Source organism: Haliaeetus albicilla, chromosome 2, assembly GCF_947461875.1.
Source record: "Haliaeetus albicilla chromosome 2, bHalAlb1.1, whole genome shotgun sequence".
NCBI classification, from domain to species: domain Eukaryota; kingdom Metazoa; phylum Chordata; class Aves; order Accipitriformes; family Accipitridae; genus Haliaeetus; species Haliaeetus albicilla.
The window spans coordinates 14,806,542-14,829,262 of NC_091484.1; the positions used below are offsets into that span (position 1 = coordinate 14,806,542).

The 22,721-nt window shown below is 40.4% G+C and overlaps 1 protein-coding gene across 6 annotated transcripts in view; it reads right to left on the bottom strand.

The window, feature by feature from the left end:
* PTPRT (protein tyrosine phosphatase receptor type T) overlaps positions 1-22,721 on the bottom strand; it is a 501,782-nt gene that overhangs the window by 82,858 nt on the left and 396,203 nt on the right. For all 6 annotated transcript variants that reach the window (XM_069807237.1, XM_069807218.1, XM_069807208.1 and 3 more), the window contains exons 12-13: positions 18,768-19,041; positions 9,928-9,964 (exon numbers count right to left, since the gene is read on the bottom strand). In XM_069807237.1, the coding sequence (XP_069663338.1) occupies positions 9,928-9,964; positions 18,768-19,041 (311 nt within the window). The remainder of the gene's footprint in view (positions 1-9,927; positions 9,965-18,767; positions 19,042-22,721) is intronic.

A 22,721-nucleotide genomic window follows, 5' to 3' on the forward strand; every position in this document is an offset into this window, starting at 1 on the left:
AGGCAAAGACAGGTATTTATGTGAGATTTCCAACTGGCAAGGCATAAAGAGCAAAGTCCTGCAATGGAAGTGGTACCACAATCATCAGTAGCTGTGTCACTGCACAGGACAGAGAAGCATCTGATACCACAACAGGCGGAGAAGAGAAAGCAAACAAAATGGCCTAAGGAGAGCTGGGTCAAATACCCGGGGGCAAGAAAAAGGCAGTGCAAGTGTAAATGAGGGAGGGACAAAATGAGAGAAGCAACACAAGTAATGGGAGGTTCAGCCACGGCCAGACGATGGGAAAGACCCAGAAAGGGGCCAAGTCAGGCTGGCAAAGACTAGGTTTGGTTTCAAATTTGTAACACCCGAGAACACAACTTCTTCAGAGAGAAAGTCACTCTTGAAACAAAAACCAATCAGAAAAATTACTTCAAAATATTATTTAACTCAGAAAAATTAAAGAAGAATAATGGGTTCAAAGTCATTATGAGTTAAAATGAGCTGCTCAATCAGAGTAATTTCTTTGTAGCACATAATGGCCAGGCAGCATGCTGAATGTAAAATTTCCTAATAGACCTAGAGGCTTATTTTCAAAAGACAGTTATTCTCAAATCACTTGTAAACATGATTTCCTTTTCTTTTTTTTTTTTTTTTTATGGTGCTTTCTACGCGAGTGGCCTACATATGATTAAAACATCTCTGCATGTAGAAATGTTTTCCCTTATGTTTTCAGATCCTGATTATATCTATACCTCTGAAACATAGTCTCCGATACACAAACACAGGGGCAGACAGGTACCTCTAAGAATGATAACGTTAAGATAAAGGTGGAAGGGCACTGCTTTACATCTTGATCCAGAATACCTGTTAGCCAGCACTGCCCAGCAACAGCCCTTTGCGTGAGCTGGCCATGTTCATGGGCTGTGCAAGACAGACTAGTTTGCAACCTTCAGCAGTGTATACCAGAGCACTGGGACTAAAAAAAGCTATGCATGATGCCGGTGCTTCTGCGTATCGTAAGCCAACAAAGTGAAACAGCTCATCAAATCTGAAAGACAGATTCCACTTTGGCTATTTCTTTGTTGTAATCCATTTAAAAAAATTGAATACCATCAACAGTATCACTACATATAACGTCACCATACCAATTTTCCACCTCCAGTTATTGAAGACTGCAAACAGCACAGGCTTAAGACTACAATGAGACATTCTCATTTCTTTAAAAAAGCTCAAAAGGAATGGAAAGAATGATGAGCGCCAAAAGCTTCCAACCATATTCTAAGCGGAGAGAGCAGCAAAACAAAGCAGTCCTGAAGAGAAAGACCGACCAGAATTTATATGAGGGATTATGAGGCATACAGGTTGAATCTGTAGGAGGATGAGGGTAAACACACAGTGAGGAATCAAGATTAGCATTACTAAACTGAATGAGAATTAAAAAATAGCAGTAAGAGAATAATTGATTCTGGAGATTCCAGGCAAATCCACCACAAAGGCTTTTCTTTTCTCCTCCTGTTTTTCTTCCTCTCTCTTCAGAACAGAAGCACTTAATTTGTGCTAAAGGCAGATATATGACCCCCAAGAATGAGAAAGGTTATTACATTTACTTGAAGGAAGAGCTCAGATAAAGAGCAGCTGTTATGATGCCTACAAGTGATGCAATGGTTCAGAGGGTGATAGCACGTTTCCATTTTAAGTCTCCACTTTTGCAGAGCTACTTAGAAACTAGCTTGAAATTATAAAAATGGAAAACAAGTAAAATTCCCATTATCACAAGTACAAATTTACACATGTGATAATTTTTGTATGGTCTTAAACAGACACAGGGAGATCAATATTTTGACTAATACAGGCAAAAACTTTAGAGTGCACAACAATGCTATGGATGTATAATAGACACATCACAACCTACAAACAAAAACTAATTAATCTTTGCACCAGCCAGTCCCCTCTAAGCAGTTACTCTGCTCTTATCATGGTTATCATTCAAAATCACAGCCACACCAGCTGCAGAAATTAAAAAAACAGTGAGCAAAGTCCAGGGGTCAGTATTAAATTGAAATCAGGCCACCTTTCAAGCCTGGCTGGCCAAAGGCGCTTTAAGTACCACGGTGGCCTACAAAAACCGTGCCTGATAAAACTTCACCCTCGAGCTGACTCAGCAGCATGCAAAGGAGGATACTCACCATTTTACAGTAAAAAGGAAGTCATATGGCCAATGCATTAGGAAGTCTGTGTATACACGCTCTATGTGTGCTGCATAAAATACTGGGAAACTTTCTGTACTTTGCCAAGTTGAAGCAGCACTTTCAGGCATGTCTTGAATGAAGATTTTTCTTTTCCTCTACAGTGGTTATTACGAAACAGTCTCTTTCACACTTACCTCTCTTGTGACATTGTCACATATCTTAATGCTACCATATAGTTTTTTAAATGTCCAGTTCCTGGAAGAAACTGAGAAGCTAATGCATTAATAATAACCCTGTTTCTGAATATAGGCTCATTGAAAAAAATCTATTTAAGGAAACAGAGGCATAATGTATTTGTAATAGCCTTGGGTTTGTCATGCCTTTGGAAGTGCTATTTAAGGACACTGACAATGATAATCTGTTTATGAAAAACTTTTAAAGTGATCCACAGTACCTGACCAGTGGCTGACACACTTTAGAAAGCATCTCCAGATATCAGGAAATGGAGAAGAAATACTGACTACCCAAATAAGTTGCTGTAAGCGTATGAACGTTAGGAACATGCCACACAGCTGTCCTCTAAAATGTAAGAGCCCTCCTCCTGCTTCTCCACCTGTGACTGCCCCATCTCTCAGCCCCTGTGCAGAAGGCTTCAGGGGCATTCAGACAGTTCTACCTGCAAACCTTCAAGCAGAAGAGAGGGGGAAAAAAACCAACTCTGAATTTCACAAGTAAGTCATCATGCATTGCTCCTTGTGTAAAAACTAAATAAACCAAAACAAATCCTTTCTGATTTGACCTTCACTTCTGGCTTTAATGTCCAACTACTGCCTCTGTTTTTTAATTCCCCTCCTTTGCCTGACTACTGGTTCATCTGCAAGCAAAGGTGACTGCACAACCTACCAGCCACAGCCATGACACATGGCCAACAGCATCCTTTCACACCAGGCAGGTGTTGTAAGGGGACAGCAGCCTCCATAGCACTCCAGGTAAATCCATGAGTGCTTTGATTCCAGGAGGACTTGGCTCACACAGCGATAATCGATTTTATTCTGCTTTTTCTAAAGACCCTTCTTTTCTGAAGTGACCAGTGTATCCCAGCAGTGGATGCTTTGAATTACAGAGGTGGTATTTTCAGTCTGCTGTTGCTAATGTATCCCAAATTTTACCTTAAACCCTGTGCCTCTCCCAGTCTCTCCCCTCCCACTGTTTATTTAATTGGGGAGCCCAAGATTAGGGTCTGTCAGCACAGCAGAGCTTTAGAGTAGAAAATGTTCTCTATAAACAGGGCTGAGGCTATCAAACTGAGTTCACTGTGGCCTCATCCACTTTTGGACCAGGTTCTTCACGAATTCAAAGTTGGTTCCATAGCTCCCTGGGTTAAAGAAGCCCCTAAAGTCAACATTTTAAATCCCTCTTATTAAGTCTTGATACCAAATTTGGTGAAAATAAAGATGCTCACTGGGTTAAGTGGGCATCCACATGCCGGGAAGTTTGAGTCATCTTCTCAGTGGGGAATATTTTTCAGTAAGAGCAATGTGTGTCTGTTGTTAACAATTAATTATGGTGATACACAAACTTGTGCTAAAAAATAACTTTTAGAAGGCAGAGATTTGTTCAGGGGAAAAGAAGAAAAAAACCAATGTTTTCATGCATCCAACTTAAAAAGTGGGATAAAATCCTCTGAAATAAATAGCACAAAACAGAATAAACCTGTCAAAGGAATAACATTCCAGTGTATCAGAAGACAAAATGCAATAACAAACAGATTTGAAGTGGGATTAGATCTGTTTAAAAATTACATTATCTGTCTACAAACCCAGAATATATTTCAGAAAACAACAGAGACCTCTTAAATGAATTTGAGGGAGCAAGACCTATTAAATGAACAGTTTTCATATGCAGCAAAACAGTGTGTGAAAAGTAGGAATTTTTTTCCTCCTCATTTTCCATTGTTTTTTTGCAATCTCACCCCCATGATTTCACTGGTCACCTTTTGGACCCAGGTTCATTTCTGAGGTCTCGAGACTGTTAAGCACTCCCAGGAAGTTCCCTTTTTCAGTGCTGATGCACTACAAAAAAACAGGACCATTTCTTTCTCTCAATCTTAAAGGCATTCGAACTTCACAGTAATCCCAGTACCTTTTTGCCCCAGCATCATTACAGCTGCCCTGATGTGTAGTTGAAATAATTCTTGGTTGAGGAAGTCATAGCTACATAGGAATATAACCATGCAGCACTGGGAGAGGAACATACCTACAAAAATTAAATCCATCCCGAAACTGAGAAACCAACCCTCCTTTCCCCTCCCTTTCATATTAACCACATGTAACTCTCTCACATCCTAGTAAGCCATTCTATGCACATCAGGCTAAAGTAGAAGAAATTATTTCCACAAGCTGATAGGATTTCCTCTCTATATTTAAATTTTCTGGAGCGAAATGATGGTACTGGTCCCAGCATTGTACACAATGAGGCAAGTTTATGACACACAGACCTTCAAGTTTGTTCTGATGGAAACTGCAAAGCCCTTGAGAAGTTCTGAACCTCCCTACTAGTGACCTGTGAATGACTTTACACAGTGCTACTGAGGCTCGATTCTGCAACGTCTCTGAACCCAGCAGAAGCTTCTATACAGAGGGCTGACACAATCTAGTTTTCATTTTTGTGTCATCATTTCTTCAACAGCAGGACCCAGATGTCTAAGAGCTAGTGTAACAATCAGCCCCAGAAAATGCTGTAGCTACTTTAATTAAAAAATGCAAGGTCATCTGCATGCATGGTCAGGGAGATATTCAGTCTCTGCAGAGGGCCAGCAAGGGATCCATGGGGCTCTTCTGTCATGCTCAAGTGCTCCTATGAAGACTTAAGTGGTGTTTGGACCTCCAGATGACCCTCTGCACAGGTGTATATTCACTTCAGTGCACAACGAGTGCCCTGTAAGGAGTGCCTCCTTTAAACTGTAGTTAGAATAATCATAAAAGTATTTTCCCATGCACACCAAGTATGAAACAAGAGTCATGAAGCTGCTCAGAATTCCGGAAATTTGAACAGTTTTCCTTTTCCTGAACTGATAATCACCTGGGCTCAAGAGGCCGGGAGGGTTTCGCGTGGTCACCTGTTGCCTACCTATTACTGCTAAGAACAAGCAAAATCATTCCCAGGCAGCATGCACAGGAAAAAAGGAAAAAAAAAATAAAAATGTACCTCATAATGGTTATTAAAGTTCCATTCTTTCATTTGCAAGAACTCACATTTTAAAGAAAGAAGAAATGAGTATCAAGAGATAAGGAATCATTAATGAGCCCTCTGCCTTGGTTTCAATTACACCGTGAAATTAATTTAATGCACTTTAAAAATACAAGAGGTAATCGCTCTCTCTTGGTAAGAGGTTGCAATTTTCTCTAATAAAGTGTCAATATAAATATGTTGCTTTAAGACAGAGAGAACAAGTCAGTTAATTCAGAAAGAATGGGACATATTAAAACAAATGCTATCAAGGAAACCAAATGGCAAAACTAATAAATAAACTGGCTGAATGAAAATTGTATGGCAGAGAGCTGGTAAATTGGCGTTTAATTAGAAACTTATTTTTAAAGAGTCTTTTATGCTAATGATATGCATCCAAGTGACTAATGCTGTGAAAGACAACATTACTCCAGTAATTTAAAGAAAGAGGAGTAGCCCATGTGAGGACAGGTGTTTATGGCTGGAAGTGGCAAGAAATCTGAGACCAATGAATCTGAAAATAAGTACACACATAGATACAAAAGGTTAATAATGCTTGTGGATTTAAAACATGCTGGCAGAATGTGAAATGGCTACACAGACTGGACAAATGCAGAGAGCTTTCTGATGGATTGCCAGATGTCACCACAGCAAAAGCTGATGATGAGTCCCTGCCGCCTGCCCTTGCCACCGGCATCAGTCCACTCTTGTGCTGAGACACTGGATGGAAGGAAATGAGCCCAACATATGTGCTTGCCCACTTGGGTATCTACTACCTCTGCTTTGGAGGATGCACTACTGGTGTCATGGCCTAGTGCTCTGAACTGCTGACATCCCACCCTTCCCACCCCCCCACCATCTAATAAACCACTACACAAAGATTTGAGAGATCTTTCTTGCGACCACAAGAATCAAGTTCATCTAAACAGGAGCAGCATGCAGAAAACCATGCAGAAGAGTGCACCACCAGGAGAGATGGGAAGCAGCTCCTGTGTAGAGCTGAACTGAAAAGGGGTTGAACTAAACAGTCTATTTCTTGCTAAAACAGGGGGAGAGAAAACTGGGGAATCTCCAAAGCTCTCTTTAACGGACTAAAACACTTTTAAAAGACTTGTCTACTTTCATTTTCTTGGGTTTGAGGCAATGGGATGTACAAAGAAAATTGCCTCCCAGCCTGCTGAAGTAGTGACAGTAGAACAGCCTCATGTGTCTCTCAAGTAATTAAAGCTACTCAGCTTCTGAACAGGTGCCTTGCAGCAACACCCAAGATGTGTTACAATCCCCCAGTAACACACTGCCTAACACATTTTATTGCTCAATTACTCCCACACTCACACTTAGTGCCCTTGTTAATCCAGTACTTCAAGAGAATACTTGCCTTGCTTAAACATGTCTTGGTTCTAATCATCCTGTCATTGGTGTAAATCAGAACTCATTTCACTAACATTCATGGAACTACTGTAGTGTCAAATGTCTAGGAATGGAAAAATTAGGCCTATATCCCGAAATGAACGTTTAGTCTGGCACCAGTAGTATCTATTTATTTTCTTGCATCAAAACAAAATATGCTTTTTCTCTGGTACCAACTCAAAGCAGAGCTTTTAAGCTGTCAATGCTGAGATTAGTCCTGACTCCAAAAAAGTTTTTTTTTCCTGACTCTTACCAAAGACACCACAGCAGTATCTTTGCTAGCAGCTCTGATGATTTCGTTCAAGGCAGACTACAGGTTCACTCATTCTATCCTTAGAAAGACAACAATGCAAATAAAGGCAAATACAGGGCAATGCCATTAAAGATAATCAATAAAATGAGTAGACAGAAGACAGCACAGACACAGTAGGTCATCTGGAACAACCCAGCTATCAGCCTTTGATCAGGTCACAATGTAATTACAGTTTTGTGAGTGTCTCTGTCCATTGCTGCACAGCAGAGAGAGCAGATATGACACCTCCCTTTAGGGGTTGGGATGTGGAGTGTCTGAGTCCTTCTATTCATTTGGAGTTAACGTATGGTGGGAATTCAGCCTCATGACATATGGAAATCTGAAACTATGGGAAAGTTCCAAACCACAGAACCACATTGTTCAGCTATTGCTCAGCTGCTCATACTTCACAGGTGCCAGCGATGGAAGATACTGTTACGTTATCAAGACTACAAATTCACTTGTGATGCTACCTAGCTTGTGAGCTGCAAGCAATACTGTACCTCTGAAGAGCTAAAACTGCATAAAATTAGCCACAGCTGTGCATACTCCAGGGTCCTTCCTAACTGTCAGGCACTGAGAAATACAACATTGCAATTCACGGAGTGGGAACGAGAAAAAAAAAGGGGGTGAATTTCCACACTCCACATATAGAAATAAGATATCTGCCTATATGTCAAAAGTGATATCCATTGAGACAGTGAAAAGAAACACTAGAACTACCATCATTTCTTGTCCTTTTCCATTCATGTCAATCAAGAAAAATCCAAAAGTATAAGTTCACCAAAAAACAGTAGCTCTAGGCATCCTTAGGCTCTACCTATCTCTTCTATATCTCTTATCAAATTAATATTAGTAAAAGATCCTTTTTTAAAAAGAGACAACATTCAGAAAAAACAGAATGAGAATAGCTTATTGACTCTTCCTGGTGACCTAACAGGTTAATGAAAATTAAATCATTTTGCAAAAGTCAACTCAAAGTCAAACACTTAACGTGACACTTTTCTGAAGTACCCAAATTAGACAGTGCAAATCAAAAGGTCATGCAAGAACGGGACTTTTCAAGCTACATAGGTTTTTATTTTTCTTTGAATAGTCACAGAGCAAGTATCTTTCCTGCTAGCATGACAACATTCTTCCACCAACTCCAGAAAAAGGAACGACTGAAACAGAAGAAACTACAGGTTTCCAAAAATGAATTAAACTAGTTTCTCTGATCTCATGAAGAGACCTCTAGTCACACTCTGGGAGAACCCTGGGGAGACTCATTTCACCCAGACTCATCTTACCCGGTCTGGCTTTTTCTCTTTCTACCACCAGAAAGCCAAACTAAGGTATTCGAAATGGTCACATCACTACTAGCTGGAAGAACTGAGAGGGGAGGAGGGGAGACTGAGACACACGGAATGTTTGTAACCCAGAGAAATGAATTAAATAAAGATTTTACAAGGACCTTTTAAAAAGGAAAGCAACAAGAGGATATGGGGAGCACAAGAGCCACAGATGAAAAGGAGAAAGGGGAGAAATGGCTCATCCTCCTTGGCTTTCAGTGGTGACACAACTGCTTACAGCCCCACCAGTTTGTGTATCAGGTCTCAGCAGTGAAAACAGCTGCACAGTTGGGAACTTCATGCAGCACCTGCCACCCAGTGCATGGCTTTCTGTAACAGACTGGGGGATGTCTCCATAATGGGGGATGTCTCCATAAGAAGAGGGAAAAAGTCCTCTTCTGCTATCCAACAACTGTTAGCTGGGGCTTCTTTGAGCCCTCCCAACTCCTCTAAGTGCAGATGCAGAAGTGATCAGCAGAAACGGCCACAAGACAGAAAGGAGTGGAGAGAATGGAAAAAAATGGGATGGTGCCTCAAAATAAAAAAAAAAAATGTCATGGGTTCCTGCCAATTTTGTTTAACTCTCAAAAGACTCCAAAGGCAGTAATGCAGTTATTTCACATTACAGCAAAGCAGCAAGAGCACAAGACGGCAACCCTAAGTTTTGGAAATGAAGAGCTACCTGTAGCACAGCCCATGGCAATTACCCTATCATTTCCTTACAGCTCATTTTGAGACTATGACATGTGTTCAGGAAGTCTTTTTACAGGTACTCCTCTGTGTTACAAGTAAATTGGTTTCTGACAACTTTGCTGGCAAAGTAGCCCCTGGGGTGATTTTGAAGTCCTTAGAATAGTTGTTAAAAGCAACTCTAAACTCCAAGAAGGAACCCAGACATTGTCATCATTGGTCCCTAAAGAACTACACCTTGTGAAGCAAACTAGGGATTGGAGCATTGCATCTTAACAATTTTTGCCTTGGGTTTGCTCAGTCTGGTCTATTTGACCTATCGCTTTGGTCTATTCTGAACTAACTGCAATGAAAATAAGGAATGTACTCTACTAGTTTGTTGAATTAAACCATGAAAATGGTGTGATATAAGAACTGTGCCCCACTCAAGGTTAGGCTTATGCGAGATCTCCTCTCACTTATCTACTTTATACAGTTGCGGAGAGAATAAATTTAGTAGGAAGTTAATGTCACTTTTTCAGTGACGTTCTGCCAATAGCAAGAACAGTCCTCAGGACAGGAAAGCTGTTGACAGAGCAAGGGAAAGGAGGAACCACACATATAGTCCAGTGGTTCTGGAAATTGTTGTTCTGCCTTTGTAATCTTCCACGGAAAAAAAAAAAAAAGAAAAAAAAAAAGAGGGGAGGGGGAAAGGAAAAAAAGGAGGCTTGTTCTTTGAATAGTGACTGTAATCAAGTTGTGTCACCACTGCAGCTTTTACATTACTGGCATCATGCTTTGCAGGAAAAAGAGACCCACGTACCTTTTGTTGCCAGCCGGACACAGTTGATTTTTGTTTCCTGAAAAATAAAAAAAACAAACAAACAAACAAAAAAACATCAAGGGGTGTAATTTGTCCATCTACAATAAAAATACATTCCTTTCAAAAGTACCTTTAAAAAGGTACTAAAACAAATAAGCATTTTTCTTACACTTCATCTCTGAAAATACCACCAACAGTTTTAGTTGCATAAAACACTCCATACTAATGGACTTGCCTACAGCTGCTTCTGTAACTGTTGAGAAGTTAAGAGTGACAACATGTTTTTCCACACTTGATGTGTGAGTGATGGGTCCCATGTAACTGCCTGATTAACTAATAGAATTTACCAGTTAAATGACCTGATCTGTAATAGGCAGAAAAGCCTTGGGTCAAAAGTACATGCAACTGTACATTTAATTTTCATGCACCATTACTGCAAATTTTGCAAATTGGGTATTTATTTAAACACATGGCAAACAGACACCAAAGTAGTCATTTGAATATTTCAGCTCTCTGATATGTATGTGAAGCAAAACAGCATGCTGTATGGCTAACTCTGCCAAATGAGCTATTCAAACACAACCCACACCACTGCAGTTTTTCATTGCAGAGCTGGGATAAAACCCAAGGCATTTGTTCAATCCACCTCAGAGCTTGCAGATCTGCGTAAGCAGGAGTTTGGATCGGAACAGCAATGTTGTATTTGGCTTAACTAACAGCTCAAACTCAGCAGCCTTCTCAGGCCACCTCCATGAAAACACATCCTTTCTGGTGTCCGCAGCTTCTCATTCGACAGCCCTTATTAGCATGGGTTGCTTCTGCCCAATGCACGATTGCCATCCAAATCTTAATGTGTTGCTTCGGTTAAAAAGCTGACTTTGTCAGGCAGTAATCTGCTGCAGGGTTTTCGTAGCACTTTGTCTTTACATGCTCTTGTACAAGTCTCAGGTGTAATGAATACTGCATAAATTACCGTGTGTAACAATGCTACATTAATATGGATGCTGTCTGTGCTCTGGAAACAACAGCCTAGCAAATGCACTGCTGAACACTTCATTCCATCCTCAAGCAGTAAGATGAATACTGTTTAAGTCTGAATTTGCTCTTGGAGAAAATCTGTTCCATCTGTGACAGATCCTCCTTGGCCTGAGCAGAAACACAGGGTCCCATTGTGCCTTTCTTCTCATGCTTACGTTGCACGTAGGAAGGGGACAATTTCAGGATCCACACTGGGAAACACAAGAGCGATTCCCTCTCATCCCTTTCTATGCATTCCTCAAGACACAAGTCAGCCACACTGTCTGGACATAAGTAACACTGTGTGTAGTCTAAAAACAACAGAATATTCAGGACAAACTGTCCCTTTGTTGATCTTGCCTTCAAACTCTCTTAAGGAACTCCCGGATCACTGAGGACAAATCATGTCTATTAAGGACATCCTTTCCCAGCCGTACAGCCCCCAGAGTGGGACTGAAGCACTGTTTATCCCAGTAAACCAGAGGCACCTCTCTTCTGTGCACTAATCCCTCTTTCCCTCAAAAATCAACTCCTCTACACAACCTGTACAACTGTCAGCACTACAAAGTCAACACAGCTGTACAAGAGAGCTCCCCGTTCATCTCTGCCTCCTGTATAAACAGCTCGAATTGCCAGCTATTCTGGAAATCAAAAATCTTTATTACTAGAGATGATATATGAAGCAGGAAAAACACAGCTTTATTTTCAGAGCACAGTCTCAGCACATAATGCTGGGAATTACAAGACAGACAGATTCTGATGTAGTTTACAATCTAAGACAAGGTGACCTGGAAAATCAGTGATGAAAAATAAAATAAGTAAAAAATACCAAGATAGCATTTTTGCAGTCTACAAGTAGGTGGGCATTTGCTCACATTTCACTGCGGAAAATTTTCTTGTGTATTTATTGCTTTCTGCTAGCTTCAAAGTGCAACAAAAAGCTAGAGAAATTAGTCAATGTTGAGAAAAGAAGAAGAGGTGAGAAAACAAAAACTGATATCTTGTTAACAATGCTGTAACTGATCTCATTTGAGCATGTGCATATTCCTGCACATTACCCTCCTACAGGGTAATTTGAGAAGACAGGATGCAGTGTGTTCTGTTTGCATCTACAACTACTAATTGCTGCATTTAGCACAATCATAGTTATTAGAAGACCATGATCTGGCACTGCCAAAAGCAGGGGCAATCCATCACTAGAGGAACGAGACATCTGGACTTCAAAACTTCATTTCATATTGCATTTTCTGAGAAGGAAAACACAAAAACCTGCACAGACACCAGAGGTCCAGCTAGTAGGGATGCTTAAGTTTAAAGACTTGAACTTAGTCCATATTCATGATTAGGGCTGATTATTCCATTGATTTCCATTGATCACCTCATTGATCAATGCACTGCTGATCTCTTTGGTGTCTCGCAAAAATGAGATCTCTTTAAATTTACTCTATTTTTCTTTGATTGATGCTGAGAATTGTGAATTTGTATGAACTTTTCTACCAAGAAACAGAATAAATATATACTCAGTTTTTTTCCAAAAAACAGTAAAACCATTTTCCCATGATCACATTTGTTTTCTGAAAAAGACTACTTTTTATTCAGAAAGGTGCTTTCCTGCCCACAGTAAAGTAAGATGCTTCTGTTTACACAATAGTAAAGCGGGAATAAACAATGTAGGTAATTCTCAATTATCCATCCAGACAGCTTAAAGCAATTATAAGAAAAATAATGAAATAAAGAGATAATAAAAAAGTTGTAACAAAACAAAACTAATTTCCCCAAATTTCAATCTCCATGTTGTTTCTAAATGTTCTTTCAAACACTGTGATACCTAATTCCTATTTTATGATATCACAGAAGTTTTACAAGGCCTTATGTCTACAACAGTCTTAATGATGACCCATGATCCTTCATATTCAGCATATCTGTTTCGTATTATGGCTGAACTCACAGGAATAATTCAGTTTAAGATCTCACTAGCATTACTACTTTGGCTCTATATCATTGCCAGGTTAAGGCAGACATTTTATATCAAAACAGTAATAGAACAATGTAGGCATATTTTAACCAAGATCCTGGAATAGGAAAACACTGCATGAATATGTCCCTACAGCTCTTGATCCAACCTTCATTTTCCAACATGCTTCGTATCCAGAAAGCTTACTACTTACTAAGCCCATCTACATGTTTACTAGAACATATTTACATAAGTTTGTTTTCTGGAACTTACTTGCATATGAATAAAACATAATTACGGTGTACCCTCACTCAAGGCTGAACCCTGGCTAAATTCTTAAGTCCATACACTGTGCACATAGACCATATGAGGCCTGTGTTTCGAAGCGCTGGCAGACTGTTCCTGGAAGGCAGACCTGGACCTACAGTTGGAATGAGCTGGAGACGCTCTGAAGAGAGCACAGATTGTGCTGAGAGCTGGGTAAGCCCTCTCTGCCAATAGAGCTCATGCACACAGACTTGAAACTGCACACCATGAGCCTGTTTTAGCATCTCTCTGAATTTTCAAATTTTTTTAAAACATTCTTTTAATACAGTTTCTTTCTTTTTTGAAGCAAGGGAGCTGATGCTGTCTACTAATTACTTAGGTTCCTAAATGCACATTTCACTGAAGTACACTGGATGAGAACAAGACAAGTTCTGCCTCTGTCTCTTCAGTGTCTGGATGGGAACAATTTTCTGCAGAAAAGGGCTATGAGGGCACCAGGACATATGTTTATGTGACAGCTGTGTCTTCACAACCTAAAAGGGCAAATGATATTTTTTTTTTTTCTTTTAAAATGACAGCTTGCTGTTTACAGACTACAAACAACAATCAAAGAAGCAGAGCTTTTTCATCCATCTGTTTTCACACCCACAATTTTTTCTTTCCTTTACTATTATGACGAATTTGCATTTGTTAAACAGTGCTTGCCTTGTCTGAAGAGCCACTTGCCAGCACCAGTGAGACCTGCTGTCCCCAGACATACCATGCGGGGCTGCCCTGCAACAGGCATAGTTTCATCAGGCTGCTCAAATCGGGGACAGGCAATTTTAACTTTTGCTGGTGCACAGACAAGACAAGTAATTACCATTCTCCTACTTGGCCTCAGTTTCAACTTTAGTTCCCCATGTCCCAGAGCTATACACAGAGCATGCTTGTTAGCAACCTGCTTCACACAGGCTAGAAACCATGGTTCTGTCTACTGAACATCTGAAGGAATTATTTTTTTGGTCCTCAGCAAACTTTGCCCAAGTTCAGGGGAGCTCTGGATCACATGTTTCTTTTTTGTCCCACTGAAGCCAACTGTTTGCTGTCTTTAAAATTAATCATGTGCATATGCCTCCGCAGGGTCAATGGACTCCCCTATAATTTCTATTGCCAGCTTAAGGAAACTGCTAGTTCTCCAAGGCACTAAGCAAAACCTAGTATTACCTTTCCAATTATCAGTTGTTTTTAGTGTCCATGTCATTTGGAGAAGGGAGACTTAACGAAGTGGTTAGGGCTTTTATTATTTACAATAGAAAATTATTTCAATGATATATAGTTAATCATTCAATACCCACACCTCTCAACCTCTCAAACGTAAGGTAGACTGGAGGAGGATTTTATTTACTCTCCAGAAAACACTCAGGTCCACATCCTCTGGCCCAAGATGGCCAACCAGATGTGGAAACAGGGGCTTACAAAGAGTGAAGTGCTTCCACAGCTGCTTTATTTCTGCCCCAGCAGCTCCAACATGAGATTGAGGAGTAAACATAAGTGAACAAAAATGTACATCTGAAATCCTACTGAACACAGAGCTCCTCAAAGCTCTTTAATAGTTCACAGAAGTAATGCAGGCAGCCTCAGTGCCACTTCATTTTTCAGAACACAGCTTGTGCTGAAGTACCTCACTGTTTTTTTTGTGAGCCATCTCCACAGGGATGAAAGCCACCTCTCTGCTGGCAGCTCTATCCCTACCTCCAAAATGTCCCAGAAGAAGAATGTTGTGTACTGTGAGTAGACCTGTCAGTATCTAGAAATCCAGCCTGAAGTCCCCTGATAATAATGAACTGCCTGATTGTGCATGTAGTACAAGTCATTAGAGAGGAAAAAAAATCAATAGGAATCTCTGTGGAGTCTATCATTCCCTCAAAAATAATATTCTCATTGATTCCTGTGGTGCTACTTTTCACAATCCTGGCCTGAAAACATCATTCACCTGTTGGCCCACCAGGCTGCAGGAGCAGCTGGCAGCATCCCCACATCACCTCCTGCTGTGTAACGAAGGCTCCTGCCTCATCTCCCATTTCGAGGAAAAATGGCCAAGAGTTATTGATTGCAACTGTGCCATTACAGATTTCATTTTAACTCAATGAGGTAAAATGAAACTCCAGGAAGGATTTTTTAGGAAGCTCTGGTTTCTGAGCTGCTCAGAAATTCAGGCAGGTTTCACATAGCAGCCGAAGAACTCTCCCCATTTGAGCATGTTGCTGAATCACTAACCAGAGACTGTCGCCTACAATGACCCAGGTAAAGAAGCTGGGGAAAATAAAACCTGCAACATTTAACTTTGATTATTAAGTCAGTATAAGGATAAGAGAGGATAAGGAGTAACATGGTGTTGCCACCCTGGCCTCACTTTTCAGAGGGATATACACTAAAAGGGCTGGTGTTTTAAAGGGGCTGAGCTCAGGAAGATTTTTCAGACAAGGAAAACTTCATGCTCTGTCAGGCAGCCATCTGTAGCAGGTGGCACCAGGACAACCAGCAAACATCAGTTAACTACCTGGATGGCTGCAACAGCATGTGTGGAGATCCTGCCAGAGCAGAGCGAAGCCAGTAGTCCGTTCTTCTTCCTGTGTCGCTTCTCGTGCTAACTCCTTCTAACAATTAAACTGTAACTACTGGTTACAAAGCCTGCAGCTTCTGTTTCCTTTTTCTCTTTGTTCCCTTCTTACTTCAAACTCTGACACATTTCAGCTCAGCATCTGGCTTTCAACAGTCCCTAGGAGGGAAATTCACACAATTTGGAAGCGTTTTGTATAACAAGGCTGAAAACCATTCTGTTTCACACATGTTCTATTTAGACCCCTGTCTGGAAGCAACACTACGTTGACCAAACTCCATGCAACTGTCCACAGAAAAGAATTCAGCCAGCGACAGCTATCTCATTCAAACTCTCAAACAAGTACAACATTGCACAAGAGGAGGCAGAAAAGCTCGTGATCTGATTTTGCAGCAATTTGCCACACTTGTTTTGCATCCAGCTGCTAATTATGTTTCTTTCACTGTAACAATCATGGCTAATGGTTGCAGATCAGATGAGAACACCAAATGAGCACAACCCTCCACATACAGAGAGGCTGAAACAATGTAGAACTCCTGTAGCACTTCTACCTCCTTCTAATCAAGCTTTTTGACCAAATACAGAACATTTCTTCAAATTAAGCTCTCCCCAGAGTCCTACATTTCCAAAGGAAGATGTTCTGGTTCGCCGCACGAAGGTTTTTCATTGCAGATTCCAGGTGTGGAAAGAAGTTTCATCATTCCACAAATGTCAGTGATTAATGAAACTATAGAATATCCTAATTAAAAAGCAAGTGGCAATGTTCTGTTAAGTTTTTCATGTGCAAGGGAACCTAAGGCTATATTTTAATTGTGCTAAATTGTTACTGTTTCAGATTTTTTGCAGATGTGCATTATCAAAAATGCCATGTTGCAGCCATAATTATTAGTAGGCTTTATGAAGACCAGCCAAAGCAGCTCAGGTTATGGACATAAGTGAAAACCCAGAACTCTTCAATACAAATTATACCTGTGAACAATTCTGGGAATGAAACAAAACTTATTATTTACAGCTGCAAAAGACTGGATGCAAATGAGACCCCTAATGTTTGAAATGTGGGGCTTAAGGATTTTATCAAGAAACAAAAAGTATCACAGCTACTCCTCTGAAGATCCATATTCCACTCTTGGACATTTCCTCTATATTTTTTCCCATAGCACTGCATATCGAGGATATAAAAGCATATACTCTACCGATACAAATTATTAACACAAGACGCAATTTCTTGCTCAAACAGGAATTTGCTTTGTCTGGAAGGATACTTCTCATGCTGTCATAAACTGTGTATTGTTGCATACAGACTCTTTTGATTAACTTTTGCTTAAAAAGTCCTTTACAGTCTTGTGTTCCTATTAGAACGGTCCAAGCAAGTCATTCTTTTTTGAGTCCTTATCACCTTGTATGTAGAGAGTGTGATGCAACCTGCCAGCTACAGAGATCCAGAAAAAGCAGGAACCACACATTAGTGCTGCCTTAATCCAGAATGCCAAGGGAAGCCTACATTTCCATTCATATAATCCATTTATGGCATATTATATTGTACTTAAGCAAATAAAGTTTTTTCTTCCCTGGGGATCCATTCACTAGCAATTAACTATCACACAAGGGGGAACTAACTAGACACAGAGAGACATATACATAGATTTCACAATTTCCTTTATAAAGGCAAATCCAAAATTGAATTAATTGAGTAGTGCTGGAAGGAAACTATATCGACTAGAAATGAAACCAAGGTGAAAAACAGCAGAGTATTGAAGAGATTTGTGCTTGTCAGCCACACAGCAGAAACTCTGCAGGAGAATGGTGATAAATGAAGGTAGTAAACCACCAAGATATGTTGTGAACATTCATTGGCATTGCTAGCCTGTTGAACGATGTACAGTCTCTGTGATGCGTGGCTGTGTTTGGGGTATAAAAGGCACTATTCCCAAGTGGAGACCAAAGCCTACACCATTCACCTTTTTTCTAATTTTTCTCTTTCAGAGGTGATGTCTTAAAGAAAATATCTATGTTTAAAGTTAGATTCATGAAAGCACTGGCAAATGTGCTAATAACAGACTTGGCTACCCAACTTCTTGGTGCCATATTAATGCTCTAAGACTCTTCATGAGGATGGAGTGTTAAATTGTATCATGTTATGTGATAATGAAAAACACTTAGGGGAGTGTTAAAGGGGAGGAAGGTGAATGACTGCTTAGACTGGGTCTGGCCTAGACACTGTTAGCTGAACTGACTTAAAACTCTTCAGAGAGTTAAAAGAGAAGGTCACAAACTATCCTAGGCTGGAATAGAAGAGGGAAAAGAGGCCTTCCCTTCTCCTATGATAAGATCTGCTGGGACATTATGTGTATGTCATTTGAGTCTGAAGATAAGGCAGACTATGTTTCCTGTGCAGTCTCCATTTTAAACTTAATATCATAGAGTAAGTATATGTAAAAATATAGTCCAGGGTATTCAAAAGGAGTTAGACAGACATGCATATAGTCCCCCCTGCAGTACAGCTTACTCAAGCTGAAAATCTCAACCATAAGCGCTATTATAATGTGGCCAAAGGCAAGCTACAAGGTAATCCAACTTCATAGCTTTTGGGTAGTTCTCATCTCATAATGTCTCCTCCAAAATCACAAGCACTGTGAACTGGAGACTATCAGGATATTGCAGTTACATCTTTTAAAAGCACAGTAGCCCCTATTCTGACATTCATGCATATGCAAGGAAAAAAAAATCCAAATTCTAAGCAGTTCATTTTGGAAATCACATGCCAACATGTGCCTTTACAGAGTCTGGCTCCCCAACAGGTTTCTCATGGGATCTAGGCATCAGAGAGAGACTTGAGTGAAGGACAAGTAATGGCATGTTTAATTTTCATCCAATTTCTGGAAAAGAGTAATAATAAGGAGGAGTTAAACTGGCATCCAATGGAGAAGGAAGGAGAAAGATGAGGAGGATAGACAGAGGTGGTCATATGTACAGATCCAGTTCAATTTTCTCTGCACTTACTCCATTTGCCTTGCTAAGAGCCTGGAAGTATATGCTGTAGCTTTTCAGGGGAGAAAGTGGAGCATTCCAGTAGCCGTTGTAGGTTTTGTTGTCTCCCACTGTGAATGGCTGTGTAACAGGCAGGTTGGTGGGTTTCAGCTCAGCTGCAAAGTAGTGTGGTGAGTCAAGACTGGAAGCGTTCTTGTAGCTCACTGGTACAGAGAAGCATTCAATGATGTCTGCAGCTCTCCGTGCTTTCTGCAGCTTCTCCTCCTTGACAACAAGTTGATAGACACTAGGAGGGAGAGAGGAAGGTAAGATTAGAGCCCCAAGAGCCTTAAATATCAAGAATAATATCCAACAATAAAAGTGTAAAGCAAAGTAAGAAATACACAGCTAGGGCATCACGGCAAACACAGTTCTTGGCACACCAGTAATGGTGGCAGTGGCCACTGAAAGTTACTGTGTGGGCAAAGTGCTGATCACTTGCTCTGTTGATTTAGTTGAGTTAATCAAGATACAGCCTGGTGAAAGTCAGAATAGATTTCAACCATGTCACTCTTTGGAAAAAGGAGTAACTAATAAAATATCCAGTATATAATGAATTTTTAATATGCTGAATATTAGAAAGCAGATGCTTTCTTCTTTAGCCACCAAGTTGAAACATGAACTGTTTGCTTGGGCCAAATGGCGATTGCAGTAGAGGAGAGCACTAGCAGGTGGCAATGGTGTCAGATCCCTTTTGAAACAGTTACAGGGTGCAAGAACAAGTTTAGATCAAAAAGATTCTCACATCTTCTAAGAATGTACCTTTTTTTGGCCCTCCCTCACATCTCTTTTGGGGATATATCCTGGGATGTAGAATTCTCTAACAATTCCTGATGGCAAGTCTCCACCTACCTTACATCACTAAAAGGTTAGCTTATATACTGAGTGGGTGGCTTCATAGCTCTCCCAATTAACTTTTGTTTCAGGAAACAACAACTTCTCCTATTCTTTCCAACTCTATGAAATGTTAATCCTTTTCGATTCCTGCTAAGCTTTTGGCCTCTGTGATATGTAATAGCAATCTTGTTACTTCTAGCTTACTCTTTCAGGCTCAAAGAGGTTGCAAGGCATTCAAATGCACTCTGCTTTTTTTTTTTTCCTCAGGCAGTTAACAAAGCCCTTAAGTTCAATGCTGCTATAGATGCAGCAGGTTTACTGTCTGCTTAACACCACTCACCCATCTGACAAAGAAAGATACCACTGCAGTCATTTTACTTTTTGTCAGGATATTCACATGTGCTGCCCTCACCTGTCTGTGTGAGACTGGTCCTTTGTTTAGTTAGACAGGGGAGATCGATTAAAAGATTGGAAACAGCCAGCAGTGTATCATTCTCCCGGCTTTCACAGGCTCATTGTTGCAGAAAGATTGGTCTGAAAAATTTCTAGCATAGCAATAGCTCATCAATGGTTCTGTGGGAAGTGAAGTTCTGGCACCTTCAGCAAGCAGGAGTGAAACAAAACCTAGTTCATGCTTCTGAATTAACTGTTACTTCAAGTCTGCGGGTTTCTGGCAGTCTCACCATTAACAATGAGGTGGTCAGTGAATCACTTGGCAATCATTTGGCTCCCACTGCTAGACAACAAAACAACTAATCTTTACAAGTACAACCAATTTATGAATTGCTCGATACTGAAGTCGTCCTTACACAAGCTGCTACTAGCGTTTGCTAATACAGCAGGAGCACCCACCAGATGTACAGACTGCAGCCTTTAATGATGTCCCGTCAGCAATTTGGAAAACTTTCCTCAATTCTACAGCTCATTGGAGGCTTTAATAAAATATTTTATACCTTCTCTGATATTTATTTTATGATTCTTAAAAAGGTAAGCAGGTTTTCCAGCAACACTTTAAGTATTTTTATTGAGGACGTAGTGAGAGCTGTAAGCAAAAGCCTGTTTAACATAAACCCTCTCCTCAGCTTAGCAACAGAAACTTTTAGCTTGCCATTTTGGAGACTGTTTACTAACAGACTAGCTGCAGATTCTTATTCTGACCCTTCTCTCTGGCAATAATAATCTACACTACTGGGAAAGTTTGTCATTTTGTGCATCAGTAATGTGCAAAATTATAGCTGACACTTCTATGGGCATTTGCCACATGCCTACTAAGCTAAAAATTCTTGGTTTCTATTTTATCCAATCCCAAACACTTGTATTTTCTGATTATAGAAAATGTTTCCTTTATGCATATACATAAATATATACATATAAATATATATTAACCTCCTTTCAGCCTACACAGAGGCCAAGGGTTCCCTCTTCCTATCTCCCTAGCCCTACAGTGTCCAAAGGGTGATACTCATTCTCTTGGTTATTCCACTTGCAAGCAATAAGCCTATATACTTGTCTGTCTTCGGAGAAGGGGAAGCTCCCAGGGACATGAATTGCCAGATAACTGAACTCTTTCCTTAATCATTAGAGGACTTATTTACCTCTGAAGACATTCTCAGTTTCTCCCTTGACAATTCTAACATATGATCCACCAGTATAGGCACTCTTTTTTTATCACGAGCGAGAGTTTTGATACATATAGAATCATAGAATCATTTAGGTTGGAAAAGACCTTCAAGATCATCGAGTCCAACCATCATCCATGCCCACTAAACCATGTCCTTAAGTGCCACATCTACAGGTCTTTTAAATACCTCCAGGGATGGTGACTCAACCACTTCCCTGGGCAGCCTGTTCCAATGCCTGACAACCCTTTCAGTAAAGAAATTTTTTCTAATATCCAATCTAAACCTCCCCTGGTGCAACTTCAGGCCATTTCCTCTTGTCCTATTGCTTTTTACCTGGGAAAAGAGACTGAACCCCACCTTGCTACAACCTACTTTCAGGTAGTTATAGAGAGCAATAAGGTCTCCCCTCAGCCTCCCTTTCTCCAGGATGAACAACCCCAGTTCCCTCAGCCACTCCTCATAAGGCTTGTGCTCCAGGCCCCTCACCAGCTTGGTTGCCCTTCTCTGGACACGCTCCAACACCTCAATGTCTTTCCTGTAGTGAGGGGCCCAACCTAATAACGGATACTCTTTTGCCTGTATTCTTTCACATTTTCATGTTCCTACTTAGCCATTAACGCACTTCTTCCTTGCACAGGGATAACTCACTCTTTTAATGACCTAAAATTTTATTTTTAATGTTTATTCTTTTGGAATAAATTGAGGTGTCTCTGGAAGCACAACAGTACATTCATGAGCATTGAACTGAAATGTAATAGATGTCCCATTTTTGTTCAAGTTAAAACCCCGTTAATCTCCTGTTCAAATACCATCTCCTTTCCTATGAAACAAGTATCTGAGCTAGCACTGCTGTCATTGTTCCCTCTGTCTAAAAAACCTACTCTGGTGAAACTTAGGATGAGTGACTGACTGCTTTCTTGGCATTTTTTTCCTTTATGTCCCAGCTCACACCAGCTGACACAGCACATTCATCTCTATGTGCTTTACCTGTTGGACTTGGTGACTGTCATCCTTCAGCCTCACTCTCTTTGAGTCTCAGCTATTTGGTAGTGATCAAGTGGCTACTCTCAAAGGAAGTGGTCAGGTGGCCAAGAGCATGGCTGATTTCAAAGACTACTCTGTACTGAAGATTATCTCTCTGAGAAATTGTTTCCTTATCAAATGATTACTCTGGGTCTCACTTTCTGATATTTTGATCCCAGTATTTTGATCTGTCTAGACCCTCCAGAAGTGCAGGATTCACAGTTGACCCCTAACTAGTACACAGACCGGTACAGCCTCATTTTCTTTTTTCTTCTTTTGTGCCATATCTTTGTTTTTCAGGTTATGCTCTTTTCCTCATGTTTTGTTTTCACCTAGGAGCAGAATTTTCCTCACTGCTTTTAGGGCATTTTCAGAGATCACCTTCTCTGCATTACCCAGTGGAGTGCTTCCACACCCACCACCATCAGCATTAAGATGCTGTCAT